Raw genomic sequence first — 25,165 nt, 5'->3', positions numbered from 1 at the left:
CCCGGTGCTTCCGTCGCTTGTATCGGCGATTGACTTGCCTGAATGCTCGCAATCTGAACTTGTACGTGGCCACTTTATTCTCCGCTACTTTGTTCTCTGCACTTTTCTCATTTAATGTGTGTGTGTGTGTGAGAGGGTGTTAGCGAGTGTGCATTCTACACACGTCCTCAGTTTATCAAAGCAGACAAGCCCATTATGTTTTTATAAGCCCAACTTCTTCAGCCTCTCCATTTAGTCCCCCTTCCCCGAGCACCCGTCTCTGAAACTTTGATAATGGAACATGGAAAATGACTTAGTGAGCGGCAGGAGATGTAGCTCCGTAGTGTGGTGATTAAATATGAATAATCATTCTAAGCGCTAGGGGTCGGGCACATTACACATGACATGTGTAGAACAATAACTCCCCAGATGTGAGTCGTTGCAGCCCTCCCCAGCCCGGGCCGACTCACGTGACTGGTGCCCGGGGTCACGGGAGGCACCAAAGATCATACGTGTGTATTGACAGGCGGTTGCCATGGTAAGTTCCTCACCGCAGCTTCATTCAGTCGTGTTCCTCAGATCGGGCCGGTGCCGATATAAGTACAAACTCACTAAAGTCTTGACACAGAGAAGTATGTATCTCACAGATGGGATCCTGAAGTACAGTGCGCTATGCTGAACATGGATTCTGTGTAATGGTGCCATTAATCCGGGGAACAGAAGGGCTGTTTTTCCTCTTTGCGGAAGGACAATGAGCCTCTGTGCTGCAATATGCATGTCTGTGTGGATAGCCTTTTTTCATAATTGTTTTCTATTTCATTGGTTTTTCGAACAAAAAAATGCCACACGCGTTGGCAAAGAGGAATTGGCCAATTAAAAGGCTCCATATGCTTCTCATTTTGAAAAAGTTCCTATTCAACTGTCCGTGAGGGACTGTGAGAATCACATGCTAAAAGTGTGTTCGGCAGTTTTAAGTTAATACAAACTGTCCATCCACAACGTTGGCGCTGTACGTGTGCTGCTACCGGCGAACCACAGCCGTCTTCCTGCTCCTTCCTTTCTCCCCCAACGCCGCCCCTCACGTTTATTCTCACACGGTTTTCACCGCAGCTGCACAACTGTCGTTGCCCTTCTCTACCGCTCCTTGTTTGGGGAAGTTAATTGATGTGAGATTAGACTGTTAACTGGTTCCAGCTGGCTGTGTTTAGCCAATAACATGCAGGCTTAGCTAAGCTGTGATGGAGGGCAGGGGCACGAGGCCAAGGCATGGCGAACATCGCTCGGGCAGGCTTGGCTGCTTCCACTGTGTCATGATTAAGTAATATCGTCCCTCGTTCACATGGTAAAAACAATACGATGGTGTGATTGTATGACTCTCAATTTACATATATCGTCTTCAACGCGGTTTGAGATGAATCGCAAGATGGTCACCTCGTGCCCGGTAAGTCCCATCCACTCGTTTGTTTTAAGCAGCACGGCGCGTGTACAGGTAATTTATTGTAGTTATTTAATGGCAAATTAATGAGGACTCTGTAAAAAATGTAAATGGTGAATAGATGAAACTGAAATCTGCTTCCCAGTGTTGACTGTGGTTCAAGACAAAATGTCCATACATGCACACACATGAACTATACACTTGTAGGGTTAGCAAAGGGAGCTTGTTATTGGTCGCTGTCCGTGGGGTTGTTTTCCCGCAGGCTTATTTTGTTGACATGTCAGCACTTAGTATCTACAACCCCAATCCCCGACCCTCATCCCATCTTAAGTCTGGTGTTTCTTTCCAAAGATAGTCTTCCCAATTACTATCTGTAGCTCTCTCTTTTCTCGCCTCCTACGACTCTGCAGCCTCCTCCACTGTCTCAGTAAGTGCACAAAGCCTGTAGTTCAAGTCCAAATCAATCCTCACCCAGTTTCAGTTCTTAGCCTTTAGTCTGTAGGTTGTAGCCAAAAGTGTGAACACAGCTGCGTATCCCTCTCCGTTTTGTTTTTTGATTTTTGTCATTCTTTTTCGTCTTTTTTTTCCTTCCTCTTTCCTCATGTTTGCTCTCCTGTGGTGATATCCATTGGTAGAACACACACTCAACTCCCTTACCCATACTTGTAATTAATCTTCCTCTCTGTTATTCCGTACGGTTTCCTTCCAAACGACATATTCGCACTGGGGGCCGGTCTCAAATTGATTAATCATCCCCGCATCGGCAGCAACGTATTAATTTTTTGCTGTTTTTTTAAAGCTGCAATTAATTGACGCTCCATTGCTTCGGGTGCGGACGTTGAAGCGTCGCTCGCCAGGCTCTAGTCGCACAGCGCTCGCCTCCTTAGAGATGACCGCCGTACAGTCGCCGTCCCGAACAGACAAGTCTGAGGGCAAAGAGGCAGCGCGGCGATCGGATAGCGGGGAGGGGCCGCGTTGGACAGTTGGATACAGTTGGACTCTCCCGGCTGACCCGTCCTAATTAGCATCCAGCGGAGCGGGATGATCAAGCCGCCTGGTTTGTTTTAGAAAGGGAGCCATGTGTGGGACAGCAGGGGTCCTGGGAGGAGAGACGGTTATGGGTTGTGTTCCTAATGACAGCGCAGTAGAAGGCGGTGAAATTGACTTTTCGCCGTTATTTCCGTCAGGGTGATAGAAAAACCCACAGCCTCATCATCCCTCATCTTGTGGGTGGCTTGAATGAGGGAAGTGTCGCGCAACACACACGCAATGATGCACATTCATACATATATACTGTACACAAATAAAGGATGGCGTTGTGTATTATATCCTTATGGGGCTAATTTCTGTTGCTGAAAATGATGTTGAGGATTTTTAAGGCATGTCCAGCAAATGTACCTAAAACGTGTTATCTGTTAAACTCTTTGGTAGCAGCGTATTGGATATTTATCAGTGTCTTTTCTGCAGCACTTGCTGACTCGTGTCTCTTTTTTCACAATCTCAAACGCTTAAAAAAAAAAGAAGCCTTTTGTTCGCTGTGACACTTTTAGTTCAAGCTGTTTCAATTAATAAATATATTCTTTTTAAGGCATGTAGTAGGATTTTGTAGTCATGGAAAAGCTCTTGTAGTTAATCCTTTTTTGGGCATTTTGTGCTGCAGTTGATATTTAAGTCATTAAGTATGACACAATATTGCCACTCTTTGCCCTACACATGTCACATTAAATAAGTCTTTTTGACATGATAATACAGAATATCTAGTATATAATTGTATGTATCTCACGTGAATAATTGTTCTGGAAACATGGAACATCCCATTTATATTAAGATGTGGTGGTGATGAATATAACAGATTTTTTGCTCATCATAAGCATTTTTTTAATTAAATACAATCTCCAACATCATAACTATAAAACAGTTTAATCCAACACAGATAAACAGAATACCTCATTGAACGTCGTGAGACTTCCAACCAAAAAGAGGATTTACATCTATTCATCTGTAAAATCATGAGAAAATTAAGTCTTTATCTGTTGTTTTGTTGAATACTAGGTTTTCTCTACTAGCCCACACTAAGACCTAGCAAACTCAATATTCAGACTTTAATCCATCTTAAATATTCACCAATGTTCCCCTGTGGCAGTCTTAATCTTAAAACGCATTACTGTGCTTTTCCAAAGTGTTTTAAGTCCCTGCAATCTTTTCTTTTTTTTTTTTTTTTATTCGTAGCAATTAGTTTTGAATCACGTCTGAAGGTTTTGATACAAAAATGCAATTCCAAGATTAATTGACTGGTCAGAAGTCTGATCAGATGCCCTTTTCACACTTGTAGCTATGACAACCTCTATCCTGCTCAGTATGGCCTTCAATAAGCCTTCATCTGGCTGTTAGAAAAAGGGCATTCCATTCAAGCTCACTCATATTTCATGGGCCGATATGTACTGACACATTTATATAATCAGTAGGTAATAATTCCAATCATTCAGAATTTTAATTGAAATTTCTTCACAATGAGCTTGTTATGTGTTTAATATTGACATACATGTTATTTTTTTGTCACAAATGGTGCAAAAAGGCCAGTACGGCTGACGCATTACTTACTAATCACTTTCTTGCCTACTATTTGCCATTTGCAGATTTCACAACATTTACCTTGTGAATGCCAATGTTTGCCCCCATGTGACCACGACATAACGACGAATAAAACATGTATCTCCATGTGGGTTATTCTTGATGGATGAATTATTGTTTTTAAATGTTTTCTATTAAAACGAGAGATGGAGAAAGAGAGAATCGCACATTGCTTAAACACAATTGAATGTGAAATCTGGCTGAGCAAAGATGGGCTGCTTGAAGACGCACTTCCTCTGAGACGTTTCAAGTGGGCAGTTGATCACGGATGGATATGCGATGAGGCCGCGGCCAGAACGTGACTCCAACGAGAAACTGACTTTCAGACATTAATTCATCAGAAGAGGACAAAAGACACCAGTTAATGCTGTTTTGCTTGTCTAAAAAGGCCGGATCAGTGACAACGTTTCAATAGATTATTCTTGACGTGGTGGACCGAAATATGTTCTGATATGATGTATGATATAGATCCCATTTCATACCCTTTGCTTCTCCCCAGTCACCCCCCCAGTGCTTGGTAAATGTATCTATCATTGGTGGCAAACAACAAATACAACACAATCATTTCTCATTGATTTACACTTGGATGAAAAATGTACCTTTTTTATTCCCCCATAAATCTGTACAGCAGGAAGTTTATTTTTTAAAGTTAATATGACTTGTTATGAAACATTCCCAATTAGCAAGTAAGCGAGATGGGCTACATTTGAGAGCCACACTTTGTTAATGTGCGCTCCTTCACACAATGTTAAAGTGAATTGTTCTGCTGGTTAATGGACAAATCCATCTGCTGAGGGAGAGGCTTCGTTTCCCAGCATTTTAATTAGTTTACAAACATTAGTCCGAGCAGGTAGCATATGGAGGAGTCATGGTTGCATGTGAGGCTTTCACACCCATTTGTTTAAACATGATTAATTCAGTCCATCAGACTGTTTTTGCAGTGAACCCTCTCATGGCAACGTAAAACTCGCTGAGTGCAGCGCTCCTCTTCGCCCCCACAGCCCCGACGCCGGTTTCAACCCTCATAGTTATTCAACAGATTTTTTTTTTTTTTTTTTGGCTTCTCTTTGTGAGTTGTCTGTTGTGTTGTAAAGCTCTCAAACTCTCTAGCTTGACATTGGGCGGTTAGATCACAAAAACAAGCAACATCTGAGAACCACAGCCGGATGCCCTTTGTGTGCTAGCCATTTTAAGGAGCGGATTTGTCTCATTCAGCCCTTCATCTCCTGGCTGCGCCTCGTCTTCTCGGCTCAGCGCGGGCTTCCCCCGGCCCGCCTGATTCCTGACAACATCACCAGCTACTTTTCCTGGTGTGGAAAATTAGAACCATCAGCAATCTGGACCTCTCCAGGAAGCATCCCTCCAAGCCAAATCAGATCTGTTAGTGTGTGTGTGTGTGTGTGTGTGTGTGTGTGTGTCTGTACACGTGTGCCACGTGGTGTGTTCACCCTGTTCTCGGGGGGATGTGGTGGTATCGCACAGCAGTGAGGCGATTTGCGGCTAAGCTAGTAGAATCCTGCGAAAAGCCTAAAATCTTGTGGGGTGGAGGGAGGGGAAATATCACAGTCTTTGGATTTCTTCCCTCTCATTATGGACGATTTATGGGGATTAGTCTGTTTCATTTAATACACAAAGTTTTATTAAATTGCATTGTTACGATGGAGGTTCGCAAAGGGTTATTGTCCATTTCCGCTTCCTCCCTCGTGTGCTTTAATGTGTGTGTGTGTGTGGGACATTGAGCCAGGCTGGCTGCGGGGTTTTGTCATTTCAACCACTAAACCTCAGCCCGCCTGCACGGCGGCTCACCCCCTGATCCTCATTCAGCCGGTGGAGCCCGTCTCAAGCACTGTGGCAGCGCGGCGTTGGAGAGGATTGATGAATATCTCAGACTTACCAATTGGGCCATAAATCTCTGGCATTATCCCTCCACTCTGGTTGGCGCGGTGAATAATTATGGCATGTTTATGGAAAAATGTCTTATTTCACTGCGAGTGCTATTACAACCGCCCATTATAGCACGATTGGACCTTCGTCTTTAAAAGATCCCATCGAGAGCGCTTTTCTCCTGCACCTTCCAGTGAGGGCCGCAGCCCCTGAATGCTCCAGCCAGCCTTTTCTCCTCACGCCGCTCGGTAATGAGCGCATTACAGGGTATTATTCCAAGTGACTGTTCACTCGTATTAGACGTTGAAAGAACACACAGGGTCGTTAAATGCTGTGGAAATGCTCTTCGAGATCCGGTAAAACATGGAGCTGCACGGAGGATGAGGATTAGTCCAGAGCCGCCGAGATCTGAAGTTAATCACTCTTCAGCCGTAGTGTTAAAGTTTCATCCTCTGATGGGTTCAGTAAACCCTCAGTGATATTGTAATTCTTTTCTTGTCAGTCTGACTTCCCCCCCCCCCCCCCCCCCCCCCTGAAAAGCAGATTTTACATGTACACTCTTTCTACGTCGACCCGTCAGAACCAGCTGGAGATGCTTTTCCCTCATTGTTCTCGGTCAGACGGCCCACCTGCAGAGGAATTTGAATATGTTTTGCTTTAATGGCTCATTTGTGTGTAATAGAAGTTTGATGAGTTTGCATATCTCATGTTTACAGTTTATACATGCCCGCACAGACTTGCTTGCTGTAAACACAATAGTAACCTACATTATCCCCTAGATTGTGTGTTGTCGCACGGGTAAAAAAAACTGACAATCTAGTTCTGCCACCCACGTGTACGATATACGCTTGAGAGAAAATCCAGTGCATTTATCAGCTGCATTATCACGACAGATATGCTTCTGCTGACAGTTTTTCTCTTTGTAATCGCATGAACTACAACCTTGTAGATGTGGGTCTGTACTATAAATGAAATTAATTAACTGTGTGTGGCTGAGCCCCATGGCAGTGCCGCCTACGTGTTTTTGTTCATTGTTCTTTTCCAGGGATGAACCATTCATCTAGAAAGCTTAGTTTTGTTTGTGATTATAGCACAGACAGATGGAATCCTATTACACATTCTGATCATTTTAAGATAGAAGCTCTAACTCTGGATTCAGAGATCAGTTTATGGCCGGAGCCAAGTGGACTTTCGCTGAAATCAACAAACGGCGCCAGTATCCCAATAAGCAGCGTGCCGCCTCTTGCTCGTGCCTGGGTGTGGGTTGGATCCACTGACTGACGAGAAAACCTCCTTTGGGAAATCCATGACTGATTTGTAGAAGGCCGATTGTACGCGTTGTAGACAATGCTACTGCTACACTGTCCTCGGGTGTGTCTGTTTTCTGCATCGCATAATGGTGGCTGTTGAAATGGCCACGTTTCCTGGGTTTTAATCAAGGGCCACTCATAATGCAAGTTACTTTGTTGTCACGACACCACTCGAAGGAAATGTGTGACAGAGCAGCAGAAGAGCTGCTCCAGTGTCTGCTCAGTGGGTGAAGCATGTTGTCCAGCACAGCAGTAGGGAGAATACCACGGAGCAGATTATAATGATGCAGAACATCGTCACTTCCTGGACCAGAGCCATTCATTGGCCATCTGTCCTCTGTCCATGGGCAGCCTGGTGTGCGTGTGTGTGTGTGTGTGTGCGGTGGTAGTGATTAGCCACACTGTTGCACCTATGCTTTATAGCCTATTACTACTTTTTTACTACTAACATTTTTCAAGTTAATTAGTATCTGTCCTTATTCACTGGTATTTTTCAGTCAAGTAAAAGTTTAAATAAAATAAATCGATAAACAGAAGTTGCAGCTTTGCCGTCCTTGCAGACTTCTGTTGGTATCGTACCATGTCAGAGCAGCGCTGCCATCTGTAGTTTTTGTCTTTTGAGTTGGATGCATTTCCGTTCAGACCACAGTAAACTAATCTGCCAGACTTCCTACAATGAATCAAACAAAAGAGAACGACACCAAACACTTACGGATGTTGTTCGGATGTTCCGGGTTCCAAATGAAGATTAATGATGATTGATTGCATGTTGTTGTTTGCAGTAAAATGCTGTAAAGTGGAACTGGTGTTTTGCATGGAGTTGAATCGTATTCACAGTTCCTTTTTGTATTTCAATGGACAGAAATATTAAATTGAAAAACTACAACATTAAATCATACTTTTATTTCAGACTCAACACCTAGAATGTACAAAACACTAAGTAAAAACAAAGAAATGGTCAACGATACTTTTCAACAAATGTATTACATCAGACAATTCTATATCTGAATTGTGTTCTTGCAATTTCAATATATTTTATTTATATAATCTTTTCTCTGATCTGAAAACATTTTTTAAAATCTTGTCTATTGAGTGATTGTGTGTATGTTTGTGTTTGAATAGCTGTGTTCTCTATGATCTACGCTCGGTGCCAGTGGCATTTTTGCGCATTATAATGTACCATTTACCAACCTGGATCCAGTGGAAAAGTAGCATATTCAAACCTGACGTTTCATTATTATGCTTTTATATGGGTTTGGTAGGACAGCCACATTTAGCTGATCATTGTTCTGCGATTTGGGTCAAACAATCCTGTGGTTTGACGAATGATCTGCAGAGCATTGCGGTATTATACCAATAAACTTAATAAAATTAAAAACTCCGATTGTTCATCTTGAAATGCCTTGTAAAAGTCTCCCTGGACAGTGAATTGTACAACTTCCAACTTCCGTTGAATCAGTAAGACGCAAGCAAAGCGCCGCCTGGTCTGGTCCATTTCCTTTTCTCATGTGAATGAATATTGTGGTGCCCTGCAGCATTGTTTCTCTGTGTTGCACTGCATCAGGAACCAGAGAGATAAATGGGCCTGGCCTGTCTAAGGCATCAGGACTTCTTCTCTGCTCAACCATAACTAGTATTGTCCTTTCATCCCCTGCCTGCAGTGCTATAGATAATGGCGTATTTATATGAAGAAGAGGAATTTCTAAAAAAAACAAAGAGAGGGGGGATGTGGTTTAATACGATCACGGCTGATGGAATGCTCTGAAATGTCAAAAGAAATACACAAATTGGATATATGAAAGGGTATAGAGCAACCGCGAAGGGGCTTGCATGTGTTAGATAAATACAAACTCAACTGGTGGATCGGACAGAAAGAATATCAAGGAAGAAACATTGCAACCGGTTGATGATGATCAGATTATGAGTAGGAAGAGCTCATGGATGGATGGGTTAATGAAGAAGGGCGGGACAGCAGGCGGGCTCCATGGGAGATTGGCCGTACTAGCATGCCGCCCAGCTCCCTGCAGTCCCCGAGCTACCAATTCAAACAAAAGAAGAAACTGCCAACCGTGCGCTCGCCGCAGTGTGTGCAAGTGTGTCATTAGGCCAATCCTTACAAACCCTACTGGAAGTATTATAAAGCAATTCATTAGGTTCTGCCTCAGTGATCTGTGTGGATGGCAATAGTAGCTGTACGGCTTCTTAAAATATCTGTATTACATTACAATGTACCTTAGTGACTTAGTGGAGAATGTCCGTGTGTGTGTGTGTGTGTGTGTGTGTGTGTGTGTGTGTTGTGGTGAGTATGTGAGGATGGCGACTGGCGAGTGTTTTTCTCAGATAACCTCAGTTTGTTACTTTTTGATCCTGCTAAATTAAGATAAGGGCCTTGGTTAATTAAACTGTCACATGGCAATACCTTGAGGAATTGCGAGGCCAACACAGCTTTAATTGGGTGGCTGCTATTCTCCCTGCGCGGCCTCCCGTCCCGGGGAAGCAGCCTCACAGAGGGGAAGCGTGTCCTCGCGGCTGCTGGAAAAGAATGGAAGAGTTGAAGGAGCAACGTGTATGAACATTGAAATGAAGAAGAGCGGGGGGGGCGACGTGTTGATCTGATCCTAAGTGTCTAAAATAAGAGCCGCATGAATGGCAGTTGTGTCATTGTCTGGGCGTTGCTGCATTGGTTGCAGAGCTGGTCTCTGAAGCCCCCACGGACAATGTCGGCAAGCTTAAGATGCATTTGTAATTACCAGCAGCCAATTAATAGCTGACCTCACCATCCCAACCCAAACCACAACAAAGATCTATTATGGAGATTTAGAAGGCTTGCAGTGTAAACAAGTAAGTGTGATGGATCTTCATACAGAGCTCATGGGTGTTTGCACCTCCTCTTCTGGTTTACTCGCTCACACTCACACGCACACTTCATTAAAATTCAGACCACGGTGAGGTAGATGTTTGGTAGAGTTGCAGATGTGTAGTTTTTTTTTTCTGTAACAGGCTTTAAAGAGAACACCACTCAGAACACCACTCAACCTATATATATGTTACTCCCACTAGTTTGCACCAGATTCACTCATCCTTCTGCTGCCGTTAGTTAGAAATATTCATCAAAACGTCCCAGGGTGTAGAAGCAATGCATTATTATAGCCCAATTACATCTTGGTTACAATGCAGCACACACATCTATATATTGGAATGTCGCCGGCTATATCCGATGTAGTTCAAAAAGAATACTTGCTTGGATTATTATGGGTTTTCTTAGAAACATGTTAGCTATTGTTGGAAGTTTCCTCGATAGCATAATGTTCATTCTGGGAGGATGTTTCGAAAACAGTTTCCCATCTGTCCCCGAAGGTGATCAAAATCTGCCTTGATTAACAAGTGGGAAATCGGGTTGATGGTCCCCTGTGCAGCCGCTCATCCACTCCCAAGTGGGGATCAGAGGGGATGAAGTTTTGAGCCCAGGGATAATCTAGTTCCCTAGATTGTGATAATGCTGCTCAGGATGATGATCATGTGGATGAGAGCTGCTTCGACTGTGAGTCCTTACTCGCCCGAAGAGAAGAGGCAGGCAACGGCAGAGCCAGTCATTCAATTATTACACACAGACAATAGAGGAAAAAAAACACTTTTGCTGCTGCCGTATCCCGGCAACCGCATCGAAATTCAAGTCATACCGAACAACAGGTGATGTCCACCTTCTTCCTTTTTCAGCTTTGAGCTTTTGAGCTTTGGGTCCAAGACAGCAACATTAGACAAATCAAACCTTATTAAGATGTTTATATCCTTTTGTGTACCTTGACTACCTGGAAACACATTTGGGTGCAGTCAGAATGTTTGAATGGGGCAAGAGACTTCGCTTTGAAGCGGAGATTTGACAGTGAGCTTAAGCTCTGCTAAATCTCATTTTAGTTTTTCCTGTTGTTCCGCATGGTCTCTTCCCACCCCGATCTGAGTGTTGGTGTCCAGCTGTTCCATCCGCACGACAAGTGGTTCAGGAAACCCCCTCATTGTTCACTGACCAATCGCAAACACACCAGAATGCTGTCAACGAGCATTTTCCACCCAGTGGTTTCCATTCTCCTGCACCTGTGATTTCAGCCCAGAGGGCAGGGGATGCAGGAGCAGGGTGGCAGAATGGGCATAGTCTGGGCAGTGGGGTGGAAAGAAAGTCAGGGGTGGGATTAGGCTGTGTTTCTGTCTGTCGAGATTAAAGCAAATAGATTCATTGTGCGTTCCCTCCATTCCGTCGTGTTTTCCTCAAAATGCATCAGAGGACAGCTGAGCCTGACCAACACAATTTGCATTTTTCTAATTTGCATGAACTCATCGGAGCTCGGAGGCATCTTACGGCCGCGTGTGCACGTAAGCAAGCATGCATGCATGCATGTGTGTGGGTGCCTGGGCATGTGCTTTGTAATTTGACAAGCAAAAATAAAGAACTCGTCCAAACAATCTTCCATACACAGCTGGAAAGCGCCTGCTCTGCTTTCACGGAAAGCTTGTACTCAAACCGCATTTTGTTTTGCAGCAATTAATGAAGTCTTTACTGACCTACAACATGTTTTAACAAAGTGTCATGCTGCAGTAGAGAGTTTGCCTCGGAGGGTTACTAGAATATATATATAGTGTATTTAATATACTAGTGCTTTGCTGGCCCGGGTTATGAATCATGCCAGGCGGGGTTGTGGTAGTGGATTTTGTGTCTGTGCGTGTGTGTCTGTGTTCCTGCATGTGTGTGTCCAGGCCCCTCTGGAGTCCATTAATCCCAAATCTAACAGACGTAATGCAGAGGCATCTTGTGCTGTGTGCTGAATTTCTCTCTGGAATATTGGATGCTGCTTCCATAACACTCACTTCCCCTCCTCCCGTCAGGAACACCCCCTTTGATGCCTGGATTGTCCACCAAGACAGGTGGCTGCTGAATTTGTTTACCATTCAGGTGTGTTTTCAGCAGTTCTCTGATCTGTAATTCTACATCTCTGAGCTCTTTTAATCCCATTCTTATCTTGTGTAAACCCTCTAATCTTTGACCCTAATCTTAAACCACCACATAGAATTGAGTTGTTTTTCTCACCTCCCAATTCAACGCACGAATTTGTCAGAGAGAGAGAGTGAGTTGTGGCGCTCCGGCCTTTGGGCTTTCTTTCTCACACGCTCATCAGTGGTGTTTACTGCTGTACATTTCTATTTAGTTGTGCTTTATTGCAGTGCGCTGGACTTTAACCCAGTCCATTTTAAAGACTTTGCTTCATAACCAAGTCTCAGGAGTGAAACCGATGGAGAGGCAAAGAAAGTATAAATTAGATAGTGAGATGGAAAACACATTTCTATTTGAAATGATTATCCCTCCTGATGGATGGACTAATAGACCGTTATTGCATTTCCGTCGGTTTCTTTTAATCTAATCCTACTCATAAACAGACGAGGGGAGAGTGTTAGTGTGAGCGCGTCTTTATCCGTACATAGAAGCAAGCAAGCAGTGTCTAGACAGCACACACCAATTTGGCTGTGGAGAACAGAGGAACATCGATGCTAAAGCGATGTTGCTGAAACACTAGGCATGTTCCCCACCAATGCATGGAGTGGAGATTGTAGTGACAGACAGACGCCGATAGGAGGAGAAGGAGGAGGAGGAGGAGGAGAGGTTGGCAGAGCTCACTGTGGCTAATACATCCAAAGTGTGTCAGTTAACTCTCTAAATGTGTTTGGCCCCGGGGCTGAGAAAGCCAACCCCATCGACTCAACCTACCCCTCTCCACCTTTCGACTTAGCCGCTGTTCAACACCCGCCAATATCCTTAGGGGGGCTCCACCGCGGCTCATCGGCACGATTGATCAAATGCCTACACGCTAAGGCGGGCCGTTTTCTTCTTGCATGTTTTAGTCTCACGAGGGTGCCGGAGGATCCGTGCAGAGCGGTGTGCTGCTATGCGGCATGGCAGCTAGCTTTACAGGTGGTGCGTCTCCACACCCTTTTCCCTTCTCACGGCAGATGTAACAGGCATTCATGCTACTTTATCACTGTAACTACACTGTATTGGGGCCACGTACTGTACAAGTTCGTTGTATAGAATTAAAAAGTGTGCTTTTTCAGTCCCCTTACCCCTTACTAAATTGGATCTATTTATAGTGCAGTATATCTCACAGTTTAATGTAAGACATCTAGCTTTTCCTCCAACCACTGGCTCGACTTTTTTTCCTAAGTAACATCCCTCCCAACCTCTGGTGAAAATTATGATGACTTAGTTTTTGTGTTGTCAATTTCTGATGTCTTTTTACGCAACCCCAAGTCAGCGAGATCCGTGGCTAATTAATTCTTGGTGTGCATCAGGGCCGATGTTGCGCCTACTCTGTCTTTGTGGAGTTTGACCTGTTCCATCCAAGGGGAAGAGAAGCATTAGGCTGATTAACACGTAAGCCCAATGCAATAGTAATAATACAATTCCTGTTGACTGTTTTTATAGTACTTGAGTGTATGAGTGTAAGTGTTGTATCTTATTAATTGTTCTGCTAAGACAGAGAATCAGAAACACTTTACCTAATCCTGCTCAAGCAGCACACATGGGAATATGACTTGAACAAAGAAAGAAGAGCGACAAACAGCGGCAGAGACACGGAGGGCAAGAGACCGACAATACAATAAAATGAAGGGATTTAACTAAACAAATGTAACAGATTGTATGATGGCTGGCGGATCCTGTTTTTAGAAGGGTCGTCTGAATGAAGCCTCCACAATATTTTGTGGAGGCTTGTTGTTTTGCGCCAATTATCAGGACATCTCTACGGCGCCTAATTTTAGAAACTAAAGAAGATAAAGAAGAAATCCAGAGTGTTGGGAATAGCATCATTGAAGTTATATGGCTATGTTATATAAATTGTTGGAGTGAAGCACTTCAAAAGATGACCCAATTAGCAACAAAAGGTTTCCCTTCATTCTTCCCTTAATATGGTGTTTAAAACCTGTTTTCTCCTTGGATGGAAACAGGATTTCTGTAATGAGCTGGTGAGGCTCAGATTCTCTCCGCTGTTCTTTTTTTTTTTTTCGTCTTCTTTTCTCTTTCTCGCTGCATTCATCGCGCAAAGTGTTTCTCTAAATGGGCCAAGGCAACGTTCCTTGCCGTCTACTGGGGGAAGGGAGTAGATTAAGGCTATTAACACGCACAAGGATGCTGATCAGCCTCTCTGGTCTCAAACCTGGTCCGTACTGTGCTCCCTCTCCGTAGTTATCGCCCCCCCTTTGATCGTATGTGTGTTTGTTTCTGTGTCGTGGTGCGTCGACAACGCAGTTTGAACTCGGCAAATATGCTCAAATACAATCCGAGGGTGTCACACAGCGACCGAAGCAGCAGAAAAGCGTGCACCCTCATTTGCAGTAGTGAGTGGAAATAAGACGTGCGTGTGCGTGCACGCTGCGTATGTTTATGTTGCTTATGGCTGAACATGCTGCGATGCGCACACAACAACAAAGACACAGGCTCGCTATATTTAGATGACAAACTGCAATGAAACCAGGCTAAAGACGAAAGCAATAAACAAAAGAGAAGGGAGAAAAAAGCAAGGAGGTCCAGAAGCATCCCCTGTCACGGTGCAATCCCCCATGTCCTAATTACACCGGCTTAGAGGAAACGGAGGATTAGCGAGTGATTCACCATGCTGCTCTGCTCATCTTCTAATAAGTCCCCTTCTTCTCTCCCCGCCATCCTTTGTGCCACCCTCCATGTCGCTCTCCAGGTAAAAGTAGCAGGATACTATTGACCTTTTTATGTCCTTTGTTTCATCTTGCTTACAGGTCTGCTTCAGACAACACCACCTAATCCCATTTAAAAAGAAGGGCTCTGCAGCCAGCTTCTCATCACTGTATGTTCAGTATATGGAGGAATGCATAGGATCACATTCTTATGTGTGCTCTGTTTTCCACATAACAGCACACCTATTTAATGCTCTTTAATAATAGGATGAAGGTGTCTTTCTTCACTGTTTTTAGCAGTAATCTAGCTAAATCTGTCCAGCCACTGGTGAATACACTGAGCACATTTTATTTCAGTGTAATTTGTTGGTTATTTATAAGTTATTTATATATAATATCTAGAGACAAGCTGACATTTTGGTTTTATTGCTAATGTTGGGCTTCCACACAATATCCTAACATATTCTTACAATATATACTTTAAATGGCACTACATTTGCTGGGATTAAATGTACACGTAAACTGATTTTATTATGGTTGTATTAATTTATCTCTGTATATAAATAGGGAAACAATATTTACTGTAACACTACACTGGACTATATATATATATATATCATTTGTGATTATATTAATTAATAATATTATATATTTACTCTTATATAACTTCCTGTATTTTGGATTCCTGGAAGTTTTATACTTTGTCAAAAAATTTACAAAACACGCTAAATGATCATGGATTAATCCTGTTGGTTCAGTTCAGCTTTCGTATTCGTGTCTTGTCTTCATGGCAAAATGTAGAATATGATTAATTGATGTGGTAAGAGTGTATTGTAGCTGAAAGTTTATAAATGTCAATCATGTATGCTACAACATATTGCTCGATATTTATTTTCTTAAAGGTTATAGCTTTTCCATGTTAAGCGTTTGATAGGTATAAATAGCTTGATTTTAGCAGAAGGACGTAGGCCTTGTTCCTCTCAGACATCTATGTCTAATAGCTTGCCTGTGGCTGCTCTGCTGCAATTGCTCCACCATTAGAACACTTAAGGAGTGAAAGAAGTGGGGTTGAAGAGTGAGCTGCAGCCGCAGGAAATGTGAATTATACAAGGTCTTCAGTCACAGGTTGGAAAACAGGGGTTTTGATTGGCTGAAGCAAGGATATACTTTGACTGACTTTGCATTATTTATTGAGTGTCTCCGGCTGCTGTGGAGGGTGAATGATCCGAGTTCATGAAAGTACAACGAAAATAAAGAACCAAAAAAAAAGGTTTTTCCATCTCCAGCAATAAAATCAACTCAATGAAGAACACTTGGAACTTGTTTCAACACCGCAGTGGGAATCTTGTGAGCAGTGCTGTCACACGTCACAGATCTGCTGTTGAATCTGTTGTTGCCTGTTCTCAGCACTTTTAGCCCTGGAATAGTTTCCCATGGCCATTCAACCCAGATAAACCCGTTTGTTGAGGTCACCACTGTTGACAGAAAACAAACGGTGGGATCCCCCTCCACAAACCTTTTGTTTATTTTCTCACACTTTTCTCAAGGCCGACCTTCACCGGCAATTAAAGCCAAAAGAAAACCTTTTGAGAACTGAGATTATAGCGAAGCAGCACACTGCTAGACTGTGAACAGCGAGTCTGTAGCATGCAGTACCGACGCCACGAGAAGCCATTCACGTTTGAATACGGTGTGTAAAAAATGAAACCCCTTAAGTGCATTATGTTCTGTTCTTTTCAGACCGATGCAGGAAAACACACACCTAAATACGCATGCAGCAGCCTTCTTTTTAATACCGACAAGGCTCACCCATTAATTTTCATTCATAAGGACCAAAGTGAGCATTTCCAGGGCCCTCATTGCTGCTTTGTGTAAAAAGGGGAAGTGCTGTTTGAGACCGTCGGCGTGGCGGTCGAGCTGCCCCTCGTCTCTGCGGCCCACAGCTCGCGGCTCTGCTTGCTCATCGTTGATAAGGCTTTGTGTGTGTTTGTTCCTGTTTGAATATGAGCTTACGCCCCTCATCCCTCGCTCCGCTATGCATAAATACTCCCTCCTCAGGGTGTTCTTTGGACAACTTAGCCAGGCATTAGTTGACAGAGAGGCCTGCCGTTTTTTTTCGAGGGAAGGCCTGAAGAGAGGACGTGTTTGATCCTGCGATACATGTCCTTGTTTCAGCCTCGGCGTCGCCGGCCACCGGGCACCCCCACCGCCGCTGCCCAGCTTTTCCAGCTACGCGTCGGTATTCTCCCGCTGCGATAAAAGCTATTACGCCGGAGAGACGTATTCCTTCTCATTGTGCTAAGCCACCCGCTGCTCAAAATAATCGAGACTCGTTCCCTGAACACACGGCCCCATTTATAGTGGAACTTTGAATCAATAGTCGGACTCAAACCAACAATTTATCACATTATATTATTTGGTGTTTTTAATTTGTATTCAACTATATCACCAGAGAATATGCAATGCTCGTTTCTCCAAATTACCATTTTAAATCACATGATGGGCTTCAGTAGCTGCTCAGCACTGGTTTCATGCAGTACATTTCAGTACAATAAATACAGCAAAACAGCGTTTTCATGAAAATAATATTGTATTTTTAAACTCCAATTGTATTTTTAAACTCCAACTGTGGAGAACGACCTGCTTTCCCAACAGCACTCAACTCTGGAATCATAATAGTATCAGATTCAGCAAAACACCTCAGTAATGTGCTTGTTTTTCCCACAGCAATGCTGTGCAAGAATGAAAAGAGAATAAATAACTTGTTTGATATCTGAGTTGTTAAAAAAAATATCAATTGTATTTCTTTGAGTCTGTGTGAAGGTAAACAAGTTCACAGCAGAATGAATATTAAAGCACAGTTTCATGCTTCATAATTCAAATGTCATTATAAAACAGAAGTTACCTTTACCGTTAAAGATCAACCGGGAAACATTGGCTCTGCTGTTTAAAACATATTTCTTAGGAAACCAAATTAGACATTTCCAACAGACACGGCAAAGTTTGTTTGGTACACTGCCGACCTCCGAAGCCTTAAGATGTTTACTAAACATTAGGCCCAGTCAGAGTAGATACTCTCTCTTCTCTGCAGCTCAAATATTTAGTCACCCTGATTGTGCGGCCGGCGAGTTGCGTGGATCAGCTGGGCGAGATAGCGCTAGACGGGGAGATTGAAAACCCAATAACGCACACGTGCACGCACACGTAAACACACACTGCGAGCTCCCTCGGGTGAACAGGTGCAGTCATGGTCCGTCACAGATGCTCTGCGCGATTCATCAGCTGCCTTTCCTCCTGTCCACCTTGGATGGGTTGTGGGATATTCGTGGCAGCGACACAACCTCAACACACAAGTAGACGCGCGCACACACACACACAAACAATCTTTGATCATTCTCCATTCCTATAGGCTACGTGAGTAGCTCACAGAGCTGTTTAATGACTTGCCAGGTTTGCGTATCGAGGAAGTGATTCACCACCGCTGGGATGAGTTATAAATGTACGTGTTTGTAGATTTCTTTAGTTTCCCGCACCTTCTTTTTAAACTTTACCACCCGCAGGTTTGTGTGTTCAGCTTGCTTTGCCAGCAATACCCTGTGTGTACAGCTCTCTCCTGGTTCCTCCCTCCCGCCGCGCCACCGCCTGTGACAGAGGGACATTAATCACAGACCTGGGGTAATAAAGCGGGGAGGGATGGGCGTGCAGGGCCGGAGGGGCGGGCGTCTGGAGGGAGAAAAGGGTGTTTAGGGAAATCACAGCGCGGTTTATGACACACCCTGTTACACAGGCATATTTTTACACCCACAGGTGGAGGTGCACATCCTTCATGCACTGCACTGAAGGCTTCCACCCTGAAAGTTTTGAAAATTCAATCAAGAAGAGGAGGAAAAACAACAACTCAGATCCAGGGAACGGTGACCTTTCTGTCAACGTGTGGAGGGAGAGCCTTGGGCCTCCCGTCCCACCTGTGTGTGATTCGACGTGGCCTGTGGCCCCCTCGTTAATTAAGTGTTAATTTAGTAAAAGCCTTTTTCTGGAAGCATAACAGAGTGTGTGTGTGGGGTTTTTTTTTTAGAGCGTGGAAAGCGATGAGGTGCATTTCATGGCTGAGTAAAAGAAGACTTTTACCGTTGCTGTGTTGTTGAGATGGCTGTGGGAGCTTCTTGTGATTCTGGTAACTCTTTCATATGAGATGAAAATACGAATTTGGCAGTTGGTACTTGATTACGGGCCAAATGACAGCAGCACACGAAATTTAGTGGTCTATTGGGTTTAACTGTATCCAGGTGATTTTGCCTTTATTCCTTCCCCCTTTGGGTGATTGAGGTTGATATTAAAAAAACTCCATTCCATCGTGACATTTTACAGTGGACGCTGGGTTATGAGTGGATAGTGGATATTGAGTGTGTGTGGGTGGTGGTGGTGGTTGGTGGCAACAACTTCCTCTTTTTAACAAAAAAAAAGAAACTGTTTTAATAAATAAAAGGTCTTCCATACATATTTAGATACCTCCAATATAAATATACAACCAAAGTCGTTATCTGTTTAGTCATTGCCTTTGGGAAAGATGCTACTCTGTTTTTAAATGGCATTCTTTTTTTCAAATGATGCATAATATATTCTGCAAGAACTGCCTGTAAAAGCATTCTAGTCACTTCCAAGAGATAGATGTAAGGAATGTGTTTTATGCATTTTAGAAAAGGCACGTCTGTGGTTCACAGAGTAATTAACAAAGCCTCCATCCATCTATCTTTAGTTCTTGATAGCCTGAGTTCTCTTCCAAGGTGCTGCAGCATCTGATCTTTTTTCTTTTTTGCAATGTTGCTACATTAAGGGATGTTTCGATTTTGTAAATATTTATTTGACACTGAGTCCATTTGCTATTTAGCACAGATCTTTCAGAGCAGCTCAGCTACTTTTATATCTGTTTCATGTGCTCACAGCAGTAAAGATAACTGGAAGCCACCGTGTCCAAGTCATTGTTAACCTGTCTGCCTCTATTCTGCCCTAAAGCAAGGCAATTAACCCTGCCAGAGAGATAGTAAGATATCCATGGTTGCCCAAAAAAGAAGACAAAGTATCCACAAGTACCAAGAGTTTGTGGAGTTAATTACACTTTTATGTTGGCAATAGAGGTGTAAAAAATTATCTGATTTCAATCCAGGATTCCAGTTCAAGTGTCTACATAAGGAATTAAAATCGACAAACTCCTGACCCGACAACTCAAGCAGAATATCTGTGAAACTAGTCTTGTAAATTAAGCTGGATCATGTTTTAGTCACACTTTATAGGGTAATTCAGCATAACATTGCATCTTACGCTGTTGTGTACCATTTGTTCCTATTCGAACAAAAGAAAAGAAAGAAAATTTGATGAAGAAGTGAATTTTTTTTCAGTTACCAATCAACTATTAAAAAAAAAAAAAAACTGATTATCTGTTGTAAACATCGATTCATATCTTGAAGATATCTTTAGGTTCCAACAAAGAATTTCATCTGAAAAAGGAAAGCAATAAGGTTCCAAAAAAATAATGCTTTCAACAATTGCGAGAAACTACTTAAAGGATATCAACTTAAAACATTAAATAGATTTGCAGTATAAGCTCTAATTAGGTAATGAAGATATACGAAGACCTATTTAAAAAGTTGATAATATAATTATCCTTCTCTGATTTATCGCATATAAAGCTTATTGTTGTTGTGTTACTGTTCTAACATTGAATAGGAGCTAAATCGTAACTCTTTTTTGGACCAAACACGGAGCTTAAAGGGAAGCAACTGATCCTGTGCCTGGTTGCCAAATCATCACAGGGAAATGTGTCCTTGGTGGAAGCTTCTGTTGCTCGTCCCAGAGGTAGAGCTGGTAGAGCCATTGTGAAGAAAAAGAGGGAGGGATGAAGAGAGAACGTGCGAGAAAGGGAGGGACGGAGGGAGGGAGATGAATGTCACCCTTGCTCTCATATGTCATATTGTTAACCTTAGACACGAGAACGCCTCAAGGTTGAACGTGCAGCAGAGACATAAATAATCTATCAGAGGTTTCCTCCGACTAAATAGAGGGAAACGTGTCTGCATGGGTTATTTATGCTTTTAATATGCACACAGTGAACGGACCATCACCTCTGAGAGCATGAAGACGTTGTTGGGGCCAAGTTAATCGTGCGTATCTGGAATGCATGCAGGACGGGGCGTCAGGGGCAACGGTGGTCGGGCGGTTTAGCCTGGTTCCACTTAGGGTCTATATTTTGTAGCTTGCCGATGGATTGTGGCGTGCGCTGTTTGTAAAGCGTATTCAGGTTATTATTATTTACGTACGCGCTTCCGTCCGAATCATTGATTTCTGTGCCTTTTGACATGTTCGCTCACTCAAATCTCGAAGCACTGTTGAATAAATACAGGCACACACGTGCAAATGTGCTTCTGAGAGTTTTGCGGAGGAATTACTTCTCCCACACGCTCTGCACACACACACAACATTTAAATCTCAAAGGGGTTCTCCGTCCGCTTCTGCAGCTCACCTCATTTCCCCTTCAGACGTAGGAAATGTCGGGCTCTCTTTGCCAGCGCTCTGTGGCTTCTTCAAACATTTGTGAAGTGTTAAGCTCATCTCCACAGCTTAGGAGGGCAGTCTCCGAGGAATCCGGGCTGCCGACCCGCAGCACAGCAAAGACAGCCCAGCCAAGTGCACTCAAGCACACCCACTATGCCCGCTCATTTGCATCAATGAAGGATTGTATTGGTCCACCGCTTGTGTTCGTCACAGCAGCACTCTGTCCTTACTGTAAAGGTCTATGCATCGCGTAATGGAATTGATGGGTTGGGAATACGGCTCCTAACAATTGTGTTGTTGTCTCTGCACATCATGTTGAGGACACGGCATTAAGTAGCTCTGTTTCTCAGTCCTTTTAAATGCTACCCATTAAAAAACTGGCTAAAAGGTTATTTCAACCTTACATTAATATACAACTCACAATGCTTCAGTTCTGTTTCAGTTTATGCTCCAAAAAGGGTATTTTAGCAAGCCAAAAAACTAAAGTATCGCTCTAAAACTGTCAACTGTCAATATACTGTCAATATAGTCAATGTTTCGGTATCTTTTCTAGACTTACTTGTAATTAACCCCTCACTGTGCATTGTCTGTTTGGGTTCTCTTCTCTTGGTGTCGTCCAATGGAAAAATTCCATTTGTGGGATAAAAGATAAACAGGCTCCTCTTTTATTTTTTATTATTTTTTAATCCAAGTTTGGGCTCTTTTTGACAGAGGCATGAACACTCCAATAATCAGCCAGCGTGTGCATCTCTATGAATAGAGATGAAAGAGAGGAACACAGATACACACACACACACACACACAACCACAACAACAGAAGCACACAAATAAGCAGGCACAAACGCATGGGGAGGAAGCACAAGCCATTTGGCACAGGCTCTCTGTCTAGGGAGGTCTTCAAAGCCCACTGACATGAATTTATGATAACGCCACTATGCCTTTGCCAAACCTCAACTGTTGTTGTTTTTCTCCCGCTCCCTCCTCAACTCTTCTGTATGCTCTGCCATCCCCTTGATCAGAGCTTTGAAAAATGCAAGCAGGTGTCCCCCAGTCCCATGGAAAGGTGTGCGGGCATTTGCGCGTGTGTTTTGGAATGAGACATCCTTAGCGGGCTCTTAACTTTTTACATCATTTCATTAGATCTGGCTCTGCTTAAGTTTGGGCTTCAACTCTTTTGTACGGTTCAGTTTGAAAACGGCACTGTGATTCTATTCCCCTCTCGCTGTGTGTTTTTACTCTACCCTACTCTACACTGACCTAACTATATTACCCCCCCCCCCCCACCCTCTTTCTATCCATCTGCAGATGAGGACTGTGTGAATTGTACGGAGGAGTGCCGAGTACTGGGTCATTCTGACCGGTGCTGGATGCCCCAGTTCCCCGCGGGAGGAAACCAGGCGGAAGGCGTTGACTACCGCAATAATATGTTTGTGCCAGCGGGCATGGAGACGGTGCCGGAAGCAGAGACCTACGAGACCGTCAACCCTAATGGCAAGAAGACGTTCTGTACCTTTGGAAAAGAGCGACGTGACCACACCATCCTTGTGGCTAATGTCAAGCCCTACTTGAAGGCCAAACGAGCCCTCAGTCCGCTGCTCCAGGAGGTACCATCAGCCTCCGGCAGCCCCACCAAGGGCTGCTCCACCATGCCTCCCTGCTCTTCAGTCAAAAGCCCAGCCGACGGAGCTGAGGGCAAGCCGCCTCCCGCCACCTGCTCTGGCCACTACGGGCCTCCCGATGGTCAGTACCTGTCCCCGAACAAACAAACCAGAGACCAGGGGGTCTACCAACCCTTGCCCCACTCAGACCCGGTGGCTAAGGTGCTCGCAGAGGCCCGCTCCAGGATCAGCCAGGAGGCAACGAGGGAGATGGAGTGCGTTCTGGAGCAGGTCGAGCCCGACGCGAACCGCGATAGAATGGACGGTGACCAGGTGGTGAGAGACATCGACAAACTATTGCAGGACTGCAGAGGAAGTGAGGCCAGTGGAACGCTCAGAAAGTAACGTAAAAAGGATTGCGGGGGAAAAAAAAAAAAAGAATCTAAGGAGGTAGAGAGAAGAATATGAAGCTATTCTAAAAACTCTCATGCCAAAACTTTTACCAAAATAAATGAAAACGGATAAACGGATCCTCTGACGGGAGCTCTTTTCACTGTATTTGTTTTTGAAAAGTACCAACATTGGACCAACAATAGGAACATTTTAATGTCATTTGGCACCAGTTTGGGGCGAGGATCCCAACCAACAAAACGGAACTGGGGAACAGACATCTGAATTCTGCTGACTTTATAAACTCTTTTTGTTTTGGATTCTTAAGCAAATGGCAGAGGTTCACGCCTCTGGCACCTCGCGAGCTATTATCTAAGTGCCCACCAGCTCATAAGTGTGTTGTTCATGGTCTCTCGTGAAATCCTACATATCTAAGTGTGTGTAGGTGGATTTGTGTTTTGTGTGATGGCCATAGAAACTGAATGGAAAAAGGACTATTTATGGTCAGACATGACAATCGATGTGAAAACAGTAAAAAAAAAAAAAAAATCGAATCTGTTTTGGACAGTAAACGACCGAAATACACAAAACAACCTTATCTCTCTTGACTTAAATGTAGGTGTTTAATGTGTGATGGATACTGTAACTGAACATGAAGCGATTGGTTAATCAGGGGTGTGTTTGCAGGGATTGGTTACGGACCTGAAGACAGAGGGGCTTCATTGCTATGCTGAAGGAGAATTATTAACAGTGTAATCATGATTCACTTGTCATTCGTAGCCACATGTGTAAGCTGTGTCTGTCTCACGCCTCTATTTAAACATTCATGTTACTGACTGGTGTAGCTGCACGCACCAATTGTACACGCATTTTACACATGCGCACTACACTTTGCTCATACATATGCTGACACACTCACATGCACTGATGCCCCTACAGACACACGCACATACACACTAATGCTTGAACACAACTGGCCATCGGTGTAATTGTCTTATACACGGACATCATCAGCTTTCAGTCCCTTGTGTACAGTGAATTATCATGTGTGTGGCTTTGCCTCAAGGCAATCACAGGTTGTATAAAAAGGGACATTTTCTTCCTCAACTGTGAAAAGATGAAATCTATACGATGATATAGATGACTATATGTATAAATTCATGTATAGTGTCCAAATATTAACTACATATTTATACATTTTATAAGAAAAAAAGAAATGAGGAATCTCAGCAAAAGGTGTCCTTGAGTTAAGGTCATACGTGGGGTATTAACTCAATGAACTGCAAAGGACACTGCCATTGTTTTGAAGACCAATATCCAAAAATAATTAATAATAAGAAATTGTCCCTCCACATTATCACTATACATACAATATCATTATATGTGTAAATGTATCCAATTTAGATGTGTTTACATCAGAAAACTGACATAATTTCATTGATTTTACTGCAATTTCTGTGCATTTGAGCCAAATTGTTACGTGTACAAAAGCTATATTGTGTATTTTATTAAATTAATATATAGTTGTGTTGCAATATACATGGGCTTATATTGTATTTGGCAAAAGTTGCCTTAGTAGCTGTCGAACTCTGTGAGTTTGCTTTAGTTTGGGTTTTTGTGTTTCTTTTCCTCTATTCTGCGTCTTTGCAGGCTGGCTTCAGTGCTTTTGCGATGTCGCCTCTTTTTACCCGAAGGTC

At 43.3% G+C, this 25,165-nt stretch overlaps 1 protein-coding gene across 5 annotated transcripts in view; it reads left to right on the top strand.

Annotated features, from left to right (window-relative positions):
• The window catches only part of pcdh17 (protocadherin 17), a 46,261-nt gene extending 21,469 nt beyond the window's left edge, over positions 1-24,792 (top strand). For 4 of the 5 annotated variants that reach the window (XM_078085262.1, XM_040203161.2, XM_078085261.1 and 1 more), the window contains exon 5: positions 22,786-24,792. In XM_078085262.1, coding sequence (XP_077941388.1) covers positions 22,786-23,483 — 698 coding nt within the window. In that variant the 3' untranslated portion in view covers positions 23,484-24,792. Of the gene's footprint in view, positions 1-12,117; positions 12,185-22,785 lie in introns of all 5 variants that reach the window. The other variant, XM_078085264.1, reaches the window with a different exon arrangement.
• Positions 24,793-25,165: the final 373 nt, after the last annotated feature.

This window comes from Gasterosteus aculeatus, chromosome 12, assembly GCF_964276395.1.
Source record: "Gasterosteus aculeatus chromosome 12, fGasAcu3.hap1.1, whole genome shotgun sequence".
NCBI classification, from domain to species: Eukaryota; Metazoa; Chordata; class Actinopteri; order Perciformes; family Gasterosteidae; genus Gasterosteus; species Gasterosteus aculeatus.
Note: the sequence above shows the minus strand (reverse complement) of the source record. Positions and strands in the feature narration are given on the sequence as shown.